A 19,526-nucleotide genomic window follows, 5' to 3' on the forward strand; every position below is an offset into this window, starting at 1 on the left:
CACCAGGGTTTAGTTAGCCGGTAGTAGCTGGTACACCTCAACGCCAGGGTTTAGTTAGCCGGTAGTAGCTGGCTCCTACACCTCAACGCCAGGGTTTAGTTAGCCGGTAGTAGCTGGCCCCTACACCTCAACGCCAGGGTTTAGTTAGCCGGTAGTAGCTGGTACACCTCAACGCCTGGGTTTAGTTAGCCGGTAGTAGCTGGCTCCTACACCTCAACGCCAGGGTTTAGTTAGCCGGTAGTAGCTGGCCCCTACACCTCAACGCCAGGGTTTAGTTAGCCGGTAGTAGCTGGCTCCTACACCTCAACACCAGGGTTTAGTTAGCCGGTAGTAGCTGCCTCCTACACCTCAACGCCAGGGTTTAGTTAGCCGGTAGTAGCTGGCTCCTACACCTCAACGCCAGGGTTTAGTTAGCCGGTAGTAGCTGGCTCCTACACCTCAACGCCAGGGTTTAGTTAGCCGGTAGTAGCTGGCTCCTACACCTCAACACCAGGGTTTAGTTAGCCGGTAGTAGCTGGCTCCTACACCTCAACACCAGGGTTTAGTTAGCCGGTAGTAGCTGCCTCCTACACCTCAACGCCAGGGTTTAGTTAGCCGGTAGTAGCTGGCTCCTACACCTCAACGCCAGGGTTTAGTTAGCTGGTAGTAGCTGGCTCCTACACCTCAACGCCAGGGTTTAGTTAGCCGGTAGTAGCTGGCTCCTACACCTCAACGCCAGGGTTTAGTTAGCCGGTAGTAGCTGGCTCCTAGACCTCAACGCCAGGGTTTAGTTAGCCGGTGGTAGCTGGCTCCTACACCTCAACACCAGGGTTTAGTTAGCCGGTAGTAGCTGGTACACCTCAACGCCAGGGTTTAGTTAGCCGGTAGTAGCTGGCTCCTACACCTCAACGCCAGGGTTTAGTTAGCCGGTAGTAGCTGGCCCCTACACCTCAACGCCAGGGTTTAGTTAGCCGGTAGTAGCTGGCTCCTACACCTTAACACCAGGGTTTAGTTAGCCGGTAGTAGCCGGCTCCTACACCTCAACGGCAGGGTTTAGTTAGCCGGTAGTAGCCGGCTCCTACACCTCAACGCCAGGGTTTAGTTAGCCGGTAGTAGCTGGCTCCTACACCTCAACACCAGGGTTTAGTTAGCCGGTAGTAGCTGGTACACCTCAACGCCAGGGTTTAGTTAGCCGGTAGTAGCTGGCTCCTACACCTCAACGGCAGGGTTTAGTTAGCCGGTAGTAGCTGGCTCCTACACCTCAACGCCAGGGTTTAGCTAGCCGGTAGTAGCTGGCTCCTACACCTCAACGCCAGGGTTTAGTTAGCCGGTAGTAGCTGGCCCCTACACCTCAACGCCAGGGTTTAGTTAGCCGGTAGTAGCTGGCCCCTACACCTCAACACCAGGGTTTAGTTAGCCGGTAGTAGCTGGCTCCTACACCTCAACACCAGGGTTTAGTTAGCCGGTAGTAGCTGGTACACCTCAACGCCAGGGTTTAGTTAGCCGGTAGTAGCTGGCTCCTACACCTCAACGCCTGGGTTTAGTTAGCCGGTAGTAGCTGGCTCCTACACCTCAACGCCAGGGTTTAGTTAGCCGGTAGTAGCTGGCCCCTACACCTCAACGCCAGGGTTTAGTTAGCCGGTAGTAGCTGGCTCCTACACCTCAACGCCAGGGTTTAGTTAGCCGGTAGTAGCTGGCTCCTACACCTCAACACCAGGGTTTAGTTAGCCGGTAGTAGCTGCCTCCTACACCTCAACGCCAGGGTTTAGTTAGCCGGTAGTAGCTGGCTCCTACACCTCAACGCCAGGGTTTAGTTAGCCGGTAGTAGCTGGCTCCTACACCTCAACGCCAGGGTTTAGTTAGCCGGTAGTAGCTGGCCCCTACACCTCAACGCCAGGGTTTAGTTAGCCGGTAGTAGCTGGCTCCTACACCTCAACACCAGGGTTTAGTTAGCCGGTAGTAGCTGGCTCCTACACCTCAACACCAGGGTTTAGTTAGCCGGTAGTAGCTGGCTCCTACACCTCAACACCAGGGTTTAGTTAGCCGGTAGTAGCTGCCTCCTACACCTCAACGCCAGGGTTTAGTTAGCCGGTAGTAGCTGGCTCCTACACCTCAACGCCAGGGTTTAGTTAGCCGGTAGTAGCTGGCTCCTACACCTCAACGCCAGGGTTTAGTTAGCCGGTAGTAGCTGGCCCCTACACCTCAACGCCAGGGTTTAGTTAGCCGGTGGTAGCTGGCTCCTACACCTCAACGCCAGGGTTTAGTTAGCCGGTAGTAGCTGGTACACCTCAACGCCAGGGTTTAGTTAGCCGGTAGTAGCTGGCTCCTACACCTCAACGCCAGGGTTTAGTTAGCCGGTAGTAGCTGGTACACCTCAACGCCAGGGTTTAGTTAGCCGGTAGTAGCTGGCTCCTACACCTCAACGCCAGGGTTTAGTTAGCCGGTAGTAGCTGGCTCCTACACCTCAACACCAGGGTTTAGTTAGCCGGTAGTAGCTGCCTCCTACACCTCAACGCCAGGGTTTAGTTAGCCGGTAGTAGCTGGCTCCTACACCTCAACGCCAGGGTTTAGTTAGCCGGTAGTAGCTGGCTCCTACACCTCAACACCAGGGTTTAGTTAGCCGGTAGTAGCTGGCTCCTACACCTCAACGCCAGGGTTTAGTTAGCCGGTAGTAGCTGGCTCCTACACCTCAACGCCAGGGTTTAGTTAGCCGGTAGTAGCTGGCTCCTAGACCTCAACGCCAGGGTTTAGTTAGCCGGTGGTAGCTGGCTCCTACACCTCAACACCAGGGTTTAGTTAGCTGGTAGTAGCTGGTACACCTCAACGCCAGGGTTTAGTTAGCCGGTAGTAGCTGGCTCCTACACCTCAACGCCAGGGTTTAGTTAGCCGGTAGTAGCTGGCCCCTACACCTCAACGCCAGGGTTTAGTTAGCCGGTAGTAGCTGGCTCCTACACCTCAACGCCAGGGTTTAGTTAGCCGGTAGTAGCTGGCCCCTACACCTCAACACCAGGGTTTAGTTAGCCGGTAGTAGCTGGCTCCTACACCTCAACACCAGGGTTTAGTTAGCCGGTAGTAGCTGGCCCCTACACCTCAACACCAGGGTTTAGTTAGCCGGTAGTAGCTGGCCCCTACACCTCAACACCAGGGTTTAGTTAGCCGGTAGTAGCTGGCTCCTACACCTCAACACCAGGGTTTAGTTAGCCGGTAGTAGCTGGCTCCTACACCTCAAAACCAGGGTTTAGTTAGCCGGTAGTAGCTGGTACACCTCAACGCCAGGGTTTAGTTAGCCGGTAGTAGCTGGCTCCTACACCTCAACGCCTGGGTTTAGTTAGCCGGTAGTAGCTGGCTCCTACACCTCAACGCCAGGGTTTAGTTAGCCGGTAGTAGCTGGCCCCTACACCTCAACGCCAGGGTTTAGTTAGCCGGTAGTAGCTGGCTCCTACAACTCAACGCCAGGGTTTAGTTAGCCGGTAGTAGCTGGCTCCTACACCTCAACACCAGGGTTTAGTTAGCCGGTAGTAGCTGCCTCCTACACCTCAACGCCAGGGTTTAGTTAGCCGGTAGTAGCTGGCTCCTACACCTCAACGCCAGGGTTTAGTTAGCCGGTAGTAGCTGGCTCCTACACCTCAACGCCAGGGTTTAGTTAGCCGGTAGTAGCTGGCTCCTACACCTCAACACCAGGGTTTAGTTAGCCGGTAGTAGCTGGCTCCTACACCTCAACACCAGGGTTTAGTTAGCCGGTAGTAGCTGCCTCCTACACCTCAACGCCAGGGTTTAGTTAGCCGGTAGTAGCTGGCTCCTACACCTCAACGCCAGGGTTTAGTTAGCCGGTAGTAGCTGGCTCCTACACCTCAACGCCAGGGTTTAGTTAGCCGGTAGTAGCTGGCTCCTACACCTAAACGCCAGGGTTTAGTTAGCCGGTAGTAGCTGGCTCCTACACCTCAACGCCAGGGTTTAGTTAGCCGGTAGTAGCTGGCTCCTAGACCTCAACGCCAGGGTTTAGTTAGCCGGTGGTAGCTGGCTCCTACACCTCAACACCAGGGTTTAGTTAGCCGGTAGTAGCTGGTACACCTCAACGCCAGGGTTTAGTTAGCCGGTAGTAGCTGGCTCCTACACCTCAACGCCAGGGTTTAGTTAGCCGGTAGTAGCTGGCCCCTACACCTCAACGCCAGGGTTTAGTTAGCCGGTAGTAGCTGGCTCCTACACCTTAACACCAGGGTTTAGTTAGCCGGTAGTAGCCGGCTCCTACACCTCAACGCCACGGTTTAGTTAGCCGGTAGTAGCCGGCTCCTACACCTCAACGCCAGGGTTTAGTTAGCCGGTAGTAGCTGGCTCCTACACCTCAACACCAGGGTTTAGTTAGCCGGTAGTAGCTGGTACACCTCAACGCCAGGGTTTAGTTAGCCGGTAGTAGCTGGCTCCTACACCTCAACGGCAGGGTTTAGTTAGCCGGTAGTAGCTGGCCCCTACACCTCAACGCCAGGGTTTAGTTAGCCGGTAGTAGCTGGCCCCTACACCTCAACACCAGGGTTTAGTTAGCCGGTAGTAGCTGGCTCCTACACCTCAACACCAGGGTTTAGTTAGCCGGTAGTAGCTGGTACACCTCAACGCCAGGGTTTAGTTAGCCGGTAGTAGCTGGCTCCTACACCTCAACGCCTGGGTTTAGTTAGCCGGTAGTAGCTGGCTCCTACACCTCAACGCCAGGGTTTAGTTAGCCGGTAGTAGCTGGCCCCTACACCTCAACGCCAGGGTTTAGTTAGCCGGTAGTAGCTGGCCCCTACACCTCAACGCCAGGGTTTAGTTAGCCGGTAGTAGCTGGCCCCTACACCTCAACACCAGGGTTTAGTTAGCCGGTAGTAGCTGGCTCCTACACCTCAACACCAGGGTTTAGTTAGCCGGTAGTAGCTGGTACACCTCAACGCCAGGGTTTAGTTAGCCGGTAGTAGCTGGCTCCTACACCTCAACGCCTGGGTTTAGTTAGCCGGTAGTAGCTGGCTCCTACACCTCAACGCCAGGGTTTAGTTAGCCGGTAGTAGCTGGCCCCTACACCTCAACGCCAGGGTTTAGTTAGCCGGTAGTAGCTGGCTCCTACACATCAACACCAGGGTTTAGTTAGCCGGTAGTAGCTGGCTCCTACACCTCAACACCAGGGTTTAGTTAGCCGGTAGTAGCTGCCTCCTACACCTCAACGCCAGGGTTTAGTTAGCCGGTAGTAGCTGGCTCCTACACCTCAACGCCAGGGTTTAGTTAGCCGGTAGTAGCTGGCTCCTACACCTCAACACCAGGGTTTAGTTAGCCGGTAGTAGCCGGCTCCTACACCTCAACGCCAGGGTTTAGTTAGCCGGTAGTAGCTGGCTCCTACACCTCAACACCAGGGTTTAGTTAGCCGGTAGTAGCTGGTACACCTCAACGCCAGGGTTTAGTTAGCCGGTAGTAGCTGGCTCCTACACCTCAACGGCAGGGTTTAGTTAGCCGGTAGTAGCTGGCTCCTACACCTCAACGCCAGGGTTTAGCTAGCCGGTAGTAGCTGGCTCCTACACCTCAACACCAGGGTTTAGTTAGCCGGTAGTAGCTGGCTCCTACACCTCAACGCCAGGGTTTAGTTAGCCGGTAGTAGCTGGCCCCTACACCTCAACGCCAGGGTTTAGTTAGCCGGTAGTAGCTGGCTCCTACAACTCAACGCCAGGGTTTAGTTAGCCGGTAGTAGCTGGCTCCTACACCTCAACACCAGGGTTTAGTTAGCCGGTAGTAGCTGCCTCCTACACCTCAACGCCAGGGTTTAGTTAGCCGGTAGTAGCTGGCTCCTACACCTCAACGCCAGGGTTTAGTTAGCCGGTAGTAGCTGGCTCCTACACCTCAACGCCAGGGTTTAGTTAGCCGGTAGTAGCTGGCTCCTACACCTCAACACCAGGGTTTAGTTAGCCGGTAGTAGCTGGTACACCTCAACGCCAGGGTTTAGTTAGCCGGTAGTAGCTGGCTCCTACACCTCAACGCCTGGGTTTAGTTAGCCGGTAGTAGCTGGCTCCTACACCTCAACGCCAGGGTTTAGTTAGCCGGTAGTAGCTGGCCCCTACACCTCAACGCCAGGGTTTAGTTAGCCGGTAGTAGCTGGCTCCTACAACTCAACGCCAGGGTTTAGTTAGCCGGTAGTAGCTGGCTCCTACACCTCAACACCAGGGTTTAGTTAGCCGGTAGTAGCTGCCTCCTACACCTCAACGCCAGGGTTTAGTTAGCCGGTAGTAGCTGGCTCCTACACCTCAACGCCAGGGTTTAGTTAGCCGGTAGTAGCTGGCTCCTACACCTCAACGCCAGGGTTTAGTTAGCCGGTAGTAGCTGGCTCCTACACCTCAACACCAGGGTTTAGTTAGCCGGTAGTAGCTGGCTCCTACACCTCAACACCAGGGTTTAGTTAGCCGGTAGTAGCTGCCTCCTACACCTCAACGCCAGGGTTTAGTTAGCCGGTAGTAGCTGGCTCCTACACCTCAACGCCAGGGTTTAGTTAGCCGGTAGTAGCTGGCTCCTACACCTCAACGCCAGGGTTTAGTTAGCCGGTAGTAGCTGGCTCCTACACCTAAACGCCAGGGTTTAGTTAGCCGGTAGTAGCTGGCTCCTACACCTCAACGCCAGGGTTTAGTTAGCCGGTAGTAGCTGGCTCCTAGACCTCAACGCCAGGGTTTAGTTAGCCGGTGGTAGCTGGCTCCTACACCTCAACACCAGGGTTTAGTTAGCCGGTAGTAGCTGGTACACCTCAACGCCAGGGTTTAGTTAGCCGGTAGTAGCTGGCTCCTACACCTCAACGCCAGGGTTTAGTTAGCCGGTAGTAGCTGGCCCCTACACCTCAACGCCAGGGTTTAGTTAGCCGGTAGTAGCTGGCTCCTACACCTTAACACCAGGGTTTAGTTAGCCGGTAGTAGCCGGCTCCTACACCTCAACGCCACGGTTTAGTTAGCCGGTAGTAGCCGGCTCCTACACCTCAACGCCAGGGTTTAGTTAGCCGGTAGTAGCTGGCTCCTACACCTCAACACCAGGGTTTAGTTAGCCGGTAGTAGCTGGTACACCTCAACGCCAGGGTTTAGTTAGCCGGTAGTAGCTGGCTCCTACACCTCAACGGCAGGGTTTAGTTAGCCGGTAGTAGCTGGCCCCTACACCTCAACGCCAGGGTTTAGTTAGCCGGTAGTAGCTGGCCCCTACACCTCAACACCAGGGTTTAGTTAGCCGGTAGTAGCTGGCTCCTACACCTCAACACCAGGGTTTAGTTAGCCGGTAGTAGCTGGTACACCTCAACGCCAGGGTTTAGTTAGCCGGTAGTAGCTGGCTCCTACACCTCAACGCCTGGGTTTAGTTAGCCGGTAGTAGCTGGCTCCTACACCTCAACGCCAGGGTTTAGTTAGCCGGTAGTAGCTGGCCCCTACACCTCAACGCCAGGGTTTAGTTAGCCGGTAGTAGCTGGCCCCTACACCTCAACGCCAGGGTTTAGTTAGCCGGTAGTAGCTGGCCCCTACACCTCAACACCAGGGTTTAGTTAGCCGGTAGTAGCTGGCTCCTACACCTCAACACCAGGGTTTAGTTAGCCGGTAGTAGCTGGTACACCTCAACGCCAGGGTTTAGTTAGCCGGTAGTAGCTGGCTCCTACACCTCAACGCCTGGGTTTAGTTAGCCGGTAGTAGCTGGCTCCTACACCTCAACGCCAGGGTTTAGTTAGCCGGTAGTAGCTGGCCCCTACACCTCAACGCCAGGGTTTAGTTAGCCGGTAGTAGCTGGCTCCTACACATCAACACCAGGGTTTAGTTAGCCGGTAGTAGCTGGCTCCTACACCTCAACGCCAGGGTTTAGTTAGCCGGTAGTAGCTGGCTCCTACACCTCAACACCAGGGTTTAGTTAGCCGGTAGTAGCCGGCTCCTACACCTCAACGCCAGGGTTTAGTTAGCCGGTAGTAGCTGGCTCCTACACCTCAACACCAGGGTTTAGTTAGCCGGTAGTAGCTGGTACACCTCAACGCCAGGGTTTAGTTAGCCGGTAGTAGCTGGCTCCTACACCTCAACGGCAGGGTTTAGTTAGCCGGTAGTAGCTGGCTCCTACACCTCAACGCCAGGGTTTAGTTAGCCGGTAGTAGCTGGCTCCTACACCTCAACGCCAGGGTTTAGTTAGCCGGTAGTAGCTGGCTCCTACACCTCAACACCAGGGTTTAGTTAGCCGGTAGTAGCTGGCTCCTACACCTCAACGCCAGGGTTTAGTTAGCCGGTAGTAGCTGGCTCCTACACCTCAACACCAGGGTTTAGTTAGCCGGTAGTAGCTGGCTCCTACACCTCAACGCCAGGGTTTAGTTAGCCGGTAGTAGCTGGCCCCTACACCTCAACACCAGGGTTTAGTTAGCCGGTCCGGTAGTAGCTGGCTCCTACTCAGGTACACCTCAACGCCCTGACCGGGTTAATTATTCTGAGCACCGTGGGTCAGGTACATTTCTCAAATGTCCGTTAAATTTAAAATACTGCCGGTAAATTGTCCGGCGCCACATTTTCCCAACGGAAACCCTGACACACACACACACACACACACACACTCTCGCGCACACACACACACACACACACACACACACACACACACACACACACACACACACACACACACACACACACCAAGTTCTGCAGACCACCACACAGCTACACAACATCTCCCAAGACCCTGGCTACATTAACCTGCTTCCTGTGTCTTTGTCTGTGTGTTCACCTCAGCAGGTAGTTTGGACCTGTTCAGTTCGTCCAACGGTACGTCTAGAGAAGACCTGTCAGTTTGACAGCCTCCACCTCTCCTCTCTCTCTCTGTAGTCTTTGACAGCCTCTCCTCTCTCTCTATAATCTTTATGACAGCCTCCACCTCTCCTCTCTCTCTCTGTAGTCTTTATGACAGCCTCCACCTCTCCTCTCTCTCTCTCTGTAGTCTTTATGACAGCCTCCACCTCTCCTCTCTCTCTCTCTGTAGTCTTTATGACAGCCTCCACCTCTCCTCTCTCTCTCTGTAGTCTTTGACAGCCTCCACCTCTCCTCTCTCTCTCTGTAGTCTTTGACAGCCTCCACCTCTCCTCTCTCTCTCTCTGTAGTCTTTATGACAGCCTCCACCTCTCCTCTCTCTCTGTAGTCTTTGACAGCCTCTCCTCTCTCTCTCTGTAGTCTTTATGACATTCTCTCCTCTCTCTCTCTGTAGTCTTTGACAGCCTCTCCTCTCTCTCTATAATCTTTATGACAGCCTCCACCTCTCCTCTCTCTCTCTGTAGTCTTTATGACAGCCTCCACCTCTCCTCTCTCTCTCTCTGTAGTCTTTATGACAGCCTCCACCTCTCCTCTCTCTCTCTCTGTAGTCTTTATGACAGCCTCCACCTCTCCTCTCTCTCTCTGTAGTCTTTATGACAGCCTCCACCTCTCCTCTCTCTCTCTCTGTAGTCTTTATGACAGCCTCCTCCTCTCCTCTCTCTCTCTCTGTAGTCTTTATGACAGCCTCCACCGCTCCTCTCTCTCTCTCTGTAGTCTTTATGACAGCCTCCACCGCTCCTCTCTCTCTGTAGTCTTTATGACAGCCTCCTCCTCTCCTCTCTCTCTCTCTGTAGTCTTTATGACAGCCTCCACCTCTCCTCTCTCTCTCTGTAGTCTTTATGACAGCCTCCTCCTCTCCTCTCTCTCTGTAGTCTTTATGACAGCCTCCACCTCTCCTCTCTCTCTCTCTGTAGTTTGACAGCCCCCACCTCTCCTCTCTCTCTCTCTGTAGTCTTTATGACAGCCTCTCCTCTCTCTCTCTGTAGTCTTTATGACAGCCTCTCCTCTCTCTCTCTGTAGTCTTTATGACAGCCTCTCCTCTCTCTCTCTGTAGTCTTTATGACAGCCTCCACCTCTCCTCTCTCTCTCTCTGTAGTCTTTGACAGCCCCCACCTCTCCTCTCTCTCTCTGTAGTCTTTATGACAGCCTTCACCTCTCCTCTCTCTCTCTGTAGTCTTTATGACAGCCTCCACCTCTCTCTCTGTAGTCTTTATGACAGCCTCTCCTCTCCTCTCTCTCTCTCTCTGTAGTCTTTATGACAGCCCCCACCTCTCCTCTCTCTCTAGTCTTTGACAGCCTCCACCTCTCCTCTCTCTCTCTGTAGTCTTTATGACAGCCTCCACCTCTCCTCTCTCTCTGTAGTCTTTATGACAGCCTCCACCGCTCCTCTCTCTCTCTCTGTAGTCTTTATGACAGCCTCCACCTCTCCTCTCTCTCTCTGTAGTCTTTATGACAGCCTCCACCTCTCCTCTCTCTCTGTAGTCTTTATGACAGCCTCCACCTCTCCTCTCTCTCTGTAGTCTTTATGACAGCCCCCACCTCTCCTCTCTCTCTAGTCTTTGACAGCCTCCACCTCTCCTCTCTCTCTCTGTAGTCTTTATGACAGCCCCCACCTCTCCTCTCTCTGTAGTCTTTATGACAGCCTCTCCTCTCTCTCTCTCTAGTCTTTATGACAGCCTCCACCTCTCCTCTCTCTCTGTAGTCTTTATGACAGCGTCCACCTCTCCTCTCTGTCTCTGTAGTCTTTATGACAGCCTCCACCTCTCCTCTCTCTCTAGTCTTTGACAGCCTCCACCTCTCCTCTCTCTCTCTGTAGTCTTTATGACAGCCCCCACCTCTCCTCTCTCTGTAGTCTTTATGACAGCCTCTCCTCTCTCTCTCTCTAGTCTTTATGACAGCCTCCACCGCTCCTCTCTCTCTCTGTAGTCTTTATGATAGCCTCCACCTCTCCTCTCTCTTTAGTCTTTATGACAGCCTCCACCTCTCTCCTCTCTCTCTCTGTAGTCTTTATGACAGCCTCCACCTCTCTCTCTCTCTCTGTAGTCTTTATGACAGCCTCCACCTCTCCTCTCTCTCTCTCTGTAGTCTTTATGACAGCCTCCACCTCTCTCTCTCTCTCTGTAGTCTTTATGACAGCCTCCACCTCTCCTCTCTCTCTCTCTGTAGTCTTTATGACAGCCTCCACCTCTCCATCTGTAGTCTTTATGACAGCCTCCACCTCTCCTCTCTCTCTCTCTGTAGTCTTTATGACAGCCTCCACCTCTCCATCTGTAGTCTTTATGACAGCCTCCACCTCTCCTCTCTCTCTCTCTGTAGTCTTTATGACAGCCTCCACCTCTCCATCTGTAGTCTTTATGACAGCCTCCACCGCTCCTCTCTCTCTCTGTAGTCTTTATGACAGCCTCCACCTCTCCTCTCTCTTTAGTCTTTATGACAGCCTCCACCTCTCCTCTCTCTAGTCTTTATGACAGCCTCCACCTCTCCTCTCTCTCTGTAGTCTTTATGACAGCCTCCACCTCTCCTCTCTCTCTCTCTCTGTAGTCTTTATGACAGCCTCCACCTCTCCTCTCTCTCTCTGTAGTCTTTATGACAGCCTCCACCTCTCCCCTCTCTCTCTCTCTGTAGTCTTTATGACAGCCTCCACCTCTCCTCTCTCTCTCTCTCTGTAGTCTTTATGACAACCTCCACCTCTCCTCTCTCTCTCTGTAGTCTTTATGACAGCCTCCACCTCTCCTCTCCTCTCCATCTCTAGTCTTTATGACAGCCTCCACCTCTCTCTCTCTCTCTCTGTAGTTTTTATGACAGCCTCCACCTCTCTCTCTCTCTAGTCTTTATGACAGCCTCCACCTCTCCTCTCTCTCGTCTTTATGACAGCCTCCACCTCTCCTCTCTCTCTCTCTGTAGTCTTTATGACAGCCTCCACCGCTCCTCTCTCTCTCTGTAGTCTTTATGACAGCCTCCACCGCTCCTCTCTCTCTCTGTAGTCTTTATGACAGCCTCCACCGCTCCTCTCTCTCTCTGTAGTCTTTATGACAGCCTCCACCTCTCCTCTCTCTCTCTGTAGTCTTTATGACAGCCTCCACCGCTCCTCTCTCTCTCTGTAGTCTTTATGACAGCCTCCACCTCTCCTCTCTCTCTCTCTGTAGTCTTTATGACAGCCTCCACCGCTCCTCTCTCTCTCTGTAGTCTTTATGACAGCCTCCACCGCTCCTCTCTCTCTCTGTAGTCTTTATGACAGCCTCCACCTCTCCTCTCTCTCTCTGTAGTCTTTATGACAGCCTCCACCGCTCCTCTCTCTCTCTCTGTAGTCTTTATGACAGCCTCCACCGCTCCTCTCTCTCTCTCTGTAGTCTTTATGACAGCCTCCACCGCTCCTCTCTCTCTCTCTGTAGTCTTTATGACAGCCTCCACCGCTCCTCTCTCTCTCTGTAGTCTTTATGACAGCCTCCACCGCTCCTCTCTCTCTCTGTAGTCTTTATGACAGCCTCCACCTCTCCTCTCTCTGTAGTCCTGCTGAGGTCTGGTTATTGGATCAGGGAGGTCTGGTTATTGGATCAGGGAGGTCTGGTTATTGGATCAGGGAGGTCTGGTTATTGGATCAGGGAGGTCTGGTTATTGGATCAGGGAGGTCTGGTTATTGGATCAGGGAGGTCTGGTTATTGGATCAGGGAGGTCTGGTTATTGGATCAGGGAGGTCTGGTTATTGGATCAGGGAGGTCTGGTTATTGGATCAGGGAGGTCTGGTTATTGGATCAGGGAGTCCTGGTTATTGGATCAGGGAGTCCTGGTTATTGGATCAGGGAGGTCTGGTTATTGGATCAGGGAGGTCTGGTTATTGGATCAGGGAGTCCTGCTGGGACCGTAATAAAGCGCAGAGCTCTATGATAAACTACATCTAGCGCCTTTAATGAAGTGGCAGCTGCGTTCATATAGATGAGAATTTCACTGTAGTCTAGAACCGGTAGAAATGTCGACTGAATAATCTGCATGACGTATTTCTATAGAAAAAGCTCATTTTTTTTGAATTCTCAGCTTCTTAACCAACTTATCAATATGGTTTTTAAAGGAGCTTTTCGTCAGATGCCCAGATACCTTTTAAGCAGGGACACCATATTAACTGGACACCATATTAACTGGACACGATATTAAATGGTGCTTAAATCAACTGAGTTATCTGTATGTGCTGTAGAGAACAACAACATACGTAGTGTTACCTGCGTTCAATACTCATTTCAGATCAATGTTTTTCTGTCATATAATAGTGGTTGACCAGGCTCTATAGCAGACACAACAGTATCAAGTGCAGGTTACAATTATTTTTTTTACAGACAAGTCAATATTGTTCATGTTAACAGTAAAAAAAAAAAAATAACAGTACAGGACCCAGAATAGACCCTTGCGGGACACCTTTCGGGTTGGTCCAGAAAAGCCTGATTTAACACCCATCAGTAGATACACATTGAGTTCGATCTGTCAAGTCCTGTTTAAACCAGTTACATGCAGCCTTGTCTAGGTCAATCTGAGGAAAGCCTCTGAATTAGCAGTGAGTGATCAACGGTACGGAAAGCCTCTGAATTAGCAGTGAGTGACCGTCGGTATGGAAAGCCTCTGAATTAACAGTGAGTGATCGACGGTATGGAAAGCCTCTGAATTAGCAGTGAGTGATCGACGGTATGGAAAGCCTCTGAATTAGCAGTGAGTGATCGACGGTATGGAAAGCCTCTGAATTACCAGTGAGTGATCGACGGTATGGAAAGCCTCTGAATTAGCAGTGAGTGATCAACGGTATGGAAAGCCTCTGAATTAGCAGTGAGTGACCGACGGTTTGGAAAGCCTCTGAATTAGCAGTGAGTGATTGACGGTATGGAAAGCCTCTGAATTAGCAGTGAGTGACCGACGGTTTGGAAAGCCTCTGAATTAGCAGTGAGTGATCGACGGTATGGAAAGCCTCTGAATTAGCAGTGAGTGATCGACGGTATGGAAAGCCTCTGAATTAGCAGTGAGTGATCGACGGTATGGAAAGCCTCTGAATTAGCAGTGAGTGATCGACGGTATGGAAAGCCTCTGAATTAGCAGTGAGTGATCGACGGTATGGAAAGCCTCTGAATTAGCAGTGAGTGATCGACGGTACGGAAAGCCTCTGAATTAGCAGTGAGTGATCGACGGTACGGAAAGCCTCTGAATTAGCAGTGAGTGATCGACGGTACGGAAAGCCTCTGAATTAGCAGTGAGTGATCGACGGTATGGAAAGCCTCTGAATTAGCAGTGAGTGATCGACGGTATGGAAAGCCTCTGAATTAGCAGTGAGTGATCGACGGTATGGAAAGCCTCTGAATTAGCAGTGAGTGACCAATAAGTATTCAACCCACAGTTGGAGCGGCAGCACGACCAGGTGGACTTGGGACAGCCAGGAGTCATCAGCCAGAGGTAACCTCTCTCTCTGTAATCCTCTAGGTGATGGTCGCGGTCTCTCCTCCCTGACTAGTGGTACCGAGGACCTGTTTGACCCTCTCCCCAGCAGGAAGACACCAGAGTCCTTCCTGGGTCCTAATGCAGCATTGGTCAACCTGGACTCACTGGTTACCAAGCCTCCTCAGCCTGCTCCTATTGTCAACCCCTTCCTCGCCGCCGCAGGTACCGACAGCGTACCGACACCCAGTACTGGACAGATGGTTACACCAGCGGTCCCCCAAACTCGGTCCTCTGGGACCCCGCAAGAGGGGCACGTTTTGGGTTTTGGCCCTGAGCACTACACAGCCGATTCAAATGACCAAAGATGGATGAGGAGTTTATTCAAGTCAGCTGTGTAATGCTAAGGGGGACAAAACCCCAAACCGTGTACCCCTTTGGGTTCCCCGGTACTGAGTTTGGGGAAACTTCTGTGGTACAGAGACAGATGTTGAATATCTCTCTCTCTCTCTCTCTCTCGTATTTGAATACAATCTCCGTTCTCTCAATTCAAAGGGGCTTTGTTGTCATGGGAAACATATGTTTACGTTGCCAAAGCAAGTGAAGTAGATAATAAACAAAAGTTAAATAAACAATTTAAAATGAACAGTAAACATTACACTCACAGAATAATAAATACATTTAAAATATCATTATGTGTATATATATATACAGTGTCGTGCAAATAGTTAACTTCTTAGTGATCCCTTCCCGCTCAGATCCCGGTAACGGGATTGATTTGACAGCGTCCAGTGAAATGGCAGCGCGGCAAATTCAAAAAACAGAAATACTCATAATAAAAATTCACAAAACATACATGTATAACACATCAAAATAAAGCTTAACTTCTTGTTAATCCAGCCACAGTGTCATATTTCAAAAAGGATTTACGGCGAAAGCAGACCATGTGATTTTATCTGAGGACAGCACCCCGCATACAAACACAGACAATCATATTTCATCCCGACAGGTGTGACACACAACTCAGAAATAACGACCTTACCTTTTGAAGATCTTCTACTGTTGGCACTCCAAAATGTCCCAGAAACATCACAAATGGTCCTTTTGTTCGATAAATTCCTTCTTTATATCCCCAAAATGTCCATTTTATTTGGCGCGTTTGATTCAGAAATACACCAGTTCCAACTCGCCCAACATGACTACAAAGTATCTAAGTTACCTGTAAACTTGGTCCAAATATTTCAAACAACTTCTCCCAATCCAAACTTGAGTATCTTAAAACGTAAATAATCGATCAAATTTAAGACGGGATAAACTGTGTTCAATACCGGACGAAAACAAAGTGAAGCACGTTCCAGGTCGCGTCTCAAAAGACTTGAGTCCCTCTGAGTGACACATGGAAAGACTTCTTCATTTCTCAAAGGAAAAACATCAACCAATTTCTAAAGACTGTTGACATCTAGTGGAAGCCATAGGAACTGCAAGCAAATTCCTATTAAAACGGCATTGCCATAGAAAACGAATTGAAAACACATTGAGCTCAAAACAACATTTCCCTGGATGCATTGTGCTCGGGGTTTCGCCTGCCAAATCAGTTCTGTTATACTCACAGACATGATTCAAACAGTTTTAGAAACTTACGAGTGTTTTCTACTAATAATATGCATTTCCTAGCTTCTGGGCCTGAGTAGCAGGCAGTTTACTTTGGGCACGCTTCTTGTGGCAACAGGTCACAAATCTTGCTGCTGTGATGCAACACTGTGGTGTTTCACCCAGTAGATATGGGAGTTTATCAAAATCGGGTTTGTTTTCGAGTTAAATGTGGATCTGTGTAATCTGAGGGAAATATGTCTCTCTAATATGGTCATACATTGGGCAGGAGGTCAGGAAGTGCAGCTCAGTTTCCACCTCATTTTGTGGGCAGTGTGCACATAGTCTGTCTTCTCTTGAGAGCCATGTCTGCCTACGGCGGCCTTTCTCAATAGCAAGGCTATGCTCACTGAGTCTGTACATAGTCAAAGCTTCCTTAAGTTTGGGTCAGTCACAGTGGTCAGGTATTCTGCCACTGTGTACTCTCTGTTTAGGGCCAAATAGCATTCTAGTTTGCTCTGTTTTTTTGTTAATTCTTTCCAATGTGTCAAGTAATTATCTTTTTATAGTCTCAATCCCTCTGGTGTTTGCTAATGCTGATGTCTTCTCTCTGTTCTGTTTGTCTCTCCCGTGTCTCCTTAGGAGCAGCCCCTGTAGCCGCCCCCCAGGCCAACCCGTTCCAGATGGGTCAGCCTAACCCTCCGACCCTAAACCAGATGAGGGTCAGTCCGATGCCGGGCCTGAGTCTGGGAGGGGGAGCAGGGTTCAGCAGCTCCATGGCAGACCCTCTACCCCTCTCCTCCCTGGGGATGGTCCCCCTGACGGGCCACATGGTGCCTGGGGTTGGAGGGATGGGGGGTATCCCAATGTCTCAGCCCCTCTTCAGCTCAGCTCTGCCCCCTACAGCGGGCACACAGCCCCCCGGGACCACCAACCCCTTCCTGTTGTGAGGGACACCCCCACCCCCAAAACCACCCCCTTCAAGACAACACCCCTGGAATCCTCTCCTGTCTTTCCACCCCCCTCTCTCCTGTCTTTCCACCCCCCTCTCTCCTCTTCCTCTCACCTCTCCTCTTCCTCTCACCTCTCCTCTTCCTCTCACCTCTCCTCTTCCTCTCACCTCTCCTCTTCCTCTCACCTCTCCTCTTCCTCTCACCTCTCCTCTTCCTCTCACCTCTCCTCTTCCTCTCACCTCTCCTCTTCCTCTCTCTCTTCCTCTCTCTTACTCTCTTCCTCTCTCTCTCCTCTTCCTCTCACCTCTCCTCTTCCTCTCACCTCTCCTCTTCCTCTCACCTCTCCTCTTCCTCTCACCTCTCCTCTTCCTCTCACCTCTCCTCTTCCTTTACTCTTCCTCTCACCTCTACTCTTCCTCTCACCTCTACTCTTCCTCTCTCTCTTACTCTCTTCCTCTCTCTCTCTGTCTCTCTCTCCCCCCCTCTCTCTCTCTTAGCTCAGATACTGTGTCCTGTAGACAGTATCCCTGGCTGTTGTGACTGTTTTTAATGCTAGTTTCTGATCATAGAGGGAATCTAACTAACCTTCTACAACCCCAGTGATCTGTGTGTGATAACTGACTGTTACTTCACCGTTAGTCCTTAGCTGGAGACGACTCCACTGCCCGGTACACTGTGTTACCCCCCCGTTACCGGCCACAACTTGTGAGAATCACTGCTTAGGGACCCTGACCTATGACCCTGACACACAGCAACGTGTGAATTTTCACCCCCCCCCCTGAGGTCAACGTGTGAATATTCACCCCCCCCCCCTGAGGTCAACGTGTGAATATTCACCCCCCCCCGAGGGTCAACATATATATGAACTTTAACCCCCCCCCCCCGAGGGTCAACATATATATGAACTTTAACCCCTGAGGTCAACGTATATATGAACTTTAACCCCTGAGGTCAACGTATATATGAACTTTAACCCCTGAGGTCAACGTATATATGAACTTTAACCCCTGAGGTCAACCTATATATGAACTTTAACCCCTGAGGTCAACGTATATATGAACTGGTGACCCGATGGACGAACTTTCTCTCAGAAGAGGAAGAGACGGTGTTTATTTGGGAGTGAAAGACACAAGGGATTTGTTTCTGTTGACTAAAGATGTCTGTTATTATTTTATTAGTCCTCTAGGACCCCCCCCCTCGGTTGGAGTCCTCTAGGCCCCCCCCCCCCGGTTGGAGTCCTCTAGGCCCCCCCCCCCGGCTGGAGCCCTCTAGGCCCCCCCCCCGGTTGGAGTCCTCTAGGCCCCCCCCCCCCCCCCTGGCTGGAGTCCTCTAGGCCCCCCTCCCCCCGGCTGGAGTCCTCTAGGCCCCCCCCCCGGCTGGAGCCCTCTAGGCCCCCCCCCCCGGCTGGAGTCCTCTAGGCCCCCCCCCCCCCGGCTGGAGTCCTCTAGGCCCCCCCCCCCCCGGCTGGAGTCCTCTAGGCCCCCCCCCCCCCCCCCCGGCTGGAGCCCTCTAGGCCCCCTCCCCCCGGCTGGAGTCCTCTAGGCCCTTCCCCCCCCGGTTGGAGTCCTCTAGGCCCCCCCCCCGGCTGGAGTCCTCTAGGCCCCCCCCCCCCCCCCCCGGCTGGAGTCCTCTAGGCCCCCCCCCCCCCCCCGGCTGGAGTCCTCTAGGCCCCCCCCCCCCCCCGGCTGGAGTCCTCTAGGCCCCCCCCCCCCCCCCGGCTGGAGTCCTCTAGGCCCCCCCCCCCCCCGGCTGGAGCCCTCTAGGCCCCCCCCCCCCCCCCCGGCTGGAGCCCTCTAGCCCCCCCCCCGGCTGGAGCCCTCTAGGCCCCCCCCCCCCCGGCTGGAGTCCTCTAGGCCCCCCCCCCCCCCCCGGCTGGAGTCCTCTAGACCCCCCCCCCCCCCGGCTGGAGCCCTCTAAGCCCCCCCCCCCCCCCCCGGCTGGAGCCCTCTAGCCCCCCCCCCCCCCGGCTGGAGTCCTCTAGGCCCCCCCCCCGGAGTCCTTTATGCCCCCCCCCGGAGTCCTTTATCCCCCCCCCCCCGGCTGGAGTGTTACCAGGAGAAAAGGGGGCTATAGAGAGAGGACAGCAGTAGCTCTTTACACAGAGGCCTGTATATGGCAGACTGCTCCCTAGCTAGTGGACTCCAGGAGTTAACATCTGACTCCAGGACTGTGGTTAACGGAGCCCTAACCTCCACTATGTAGAGACAGGAGTTAACATCTGACTCCAGGACTGTGGTTAACGGGGCCCTAACCTCCACTATGTAGAGACAGGAGTTAACATCTGACTCCAGGACTGTGGTTAACGGGGCCCTAACCTCCACTATGTAGAGACGGGAGTTAACATCTGACTCCAGGACTGTGGTTAACGGGGCCCTAACCTCCACTATGTAGAGACAGGAGTTAACATCTGACTCCAGGACTGTGGTTAACGGGGCCCGAACCTCCACTATGTAGAGACAGGAGTTAACATCTGACTCCAGGACTGTGGTTAACGGGGCCCTAACCTCCACTATGTAGAGACAGGAGTTAACATCTGACTCCAGGACTGTGGTTAACGGGGCCCTAACCTCCACTATGTAGAGACGGGAGTTAACATCTGACTCCAGGACTGTGGTTAACGGAGCCCTAACCTCCACTATGTAGAGACAGGAGTTAACATCTGACTCCAGGACTGTGGTTAACGGGGCCCTAACCTCCACTATGTAGAGACAGGAGTTAACATCTGACTCCAGGACTGTGGTTAACGGAGCCCTAACCTCCACTATGTAGAGACAGGAGTTAACATCTG

At 52.5% G+C, this 19,526-nt stretch overlaps 1 protein-coding gene across 6 annotated transcripts in view; it reads left to right on the forward strand.

The window, feature by feature from the left end:
- epn2 (epsin 2) overlaps nt 1-17,956 on the forward strand; it is a 71,044-nt gene extending 53,088 nt beyond the window's left edge. The window contains exons 9-11 of one of the 6 annotated variants that reach the window (XM_071390949.1): nt 8,712-8,744; nt 14,241-14,420; nt 16,428-17,955. In XM_071390949.1, coding sequence (XP_071247050.1) covers nt 8,712-8,744; nt 14,241-14,420; nt 16,428-16,735 — 521 coding nt within the window. In that variant the 3' untranslated portion in view covers nt 16,736-17,955. Of the gene's footprint in view, nt 1-8,711; nt 8,745-14,240; nt 14,421-16,427 lie in introns of all 6 variants that reach the window. The other 5 variants (XM_071390950.1, XM_071390947.1, XM_071390948.1 and 2 more) reach the window with 5 other exon arrangements.
- Nucleotides 17,957-19,526: the final 1,570 nt, after the last annotated feature.

This window comes from Salvelinus alpinus, chromosome 1 (assembly GCF_045679555.1).
Source record: "Salvelinus alpinus chromosome 1, SLU_Salpinus.1, whole genome shotgun sequence".
Taxonomy (NCBI): Eukaryota; Metazoa; Chordata; class Actinopteri; order Salmoniformes; family Salmonidae; genus Salvelinus; species Salvelinus alpinus.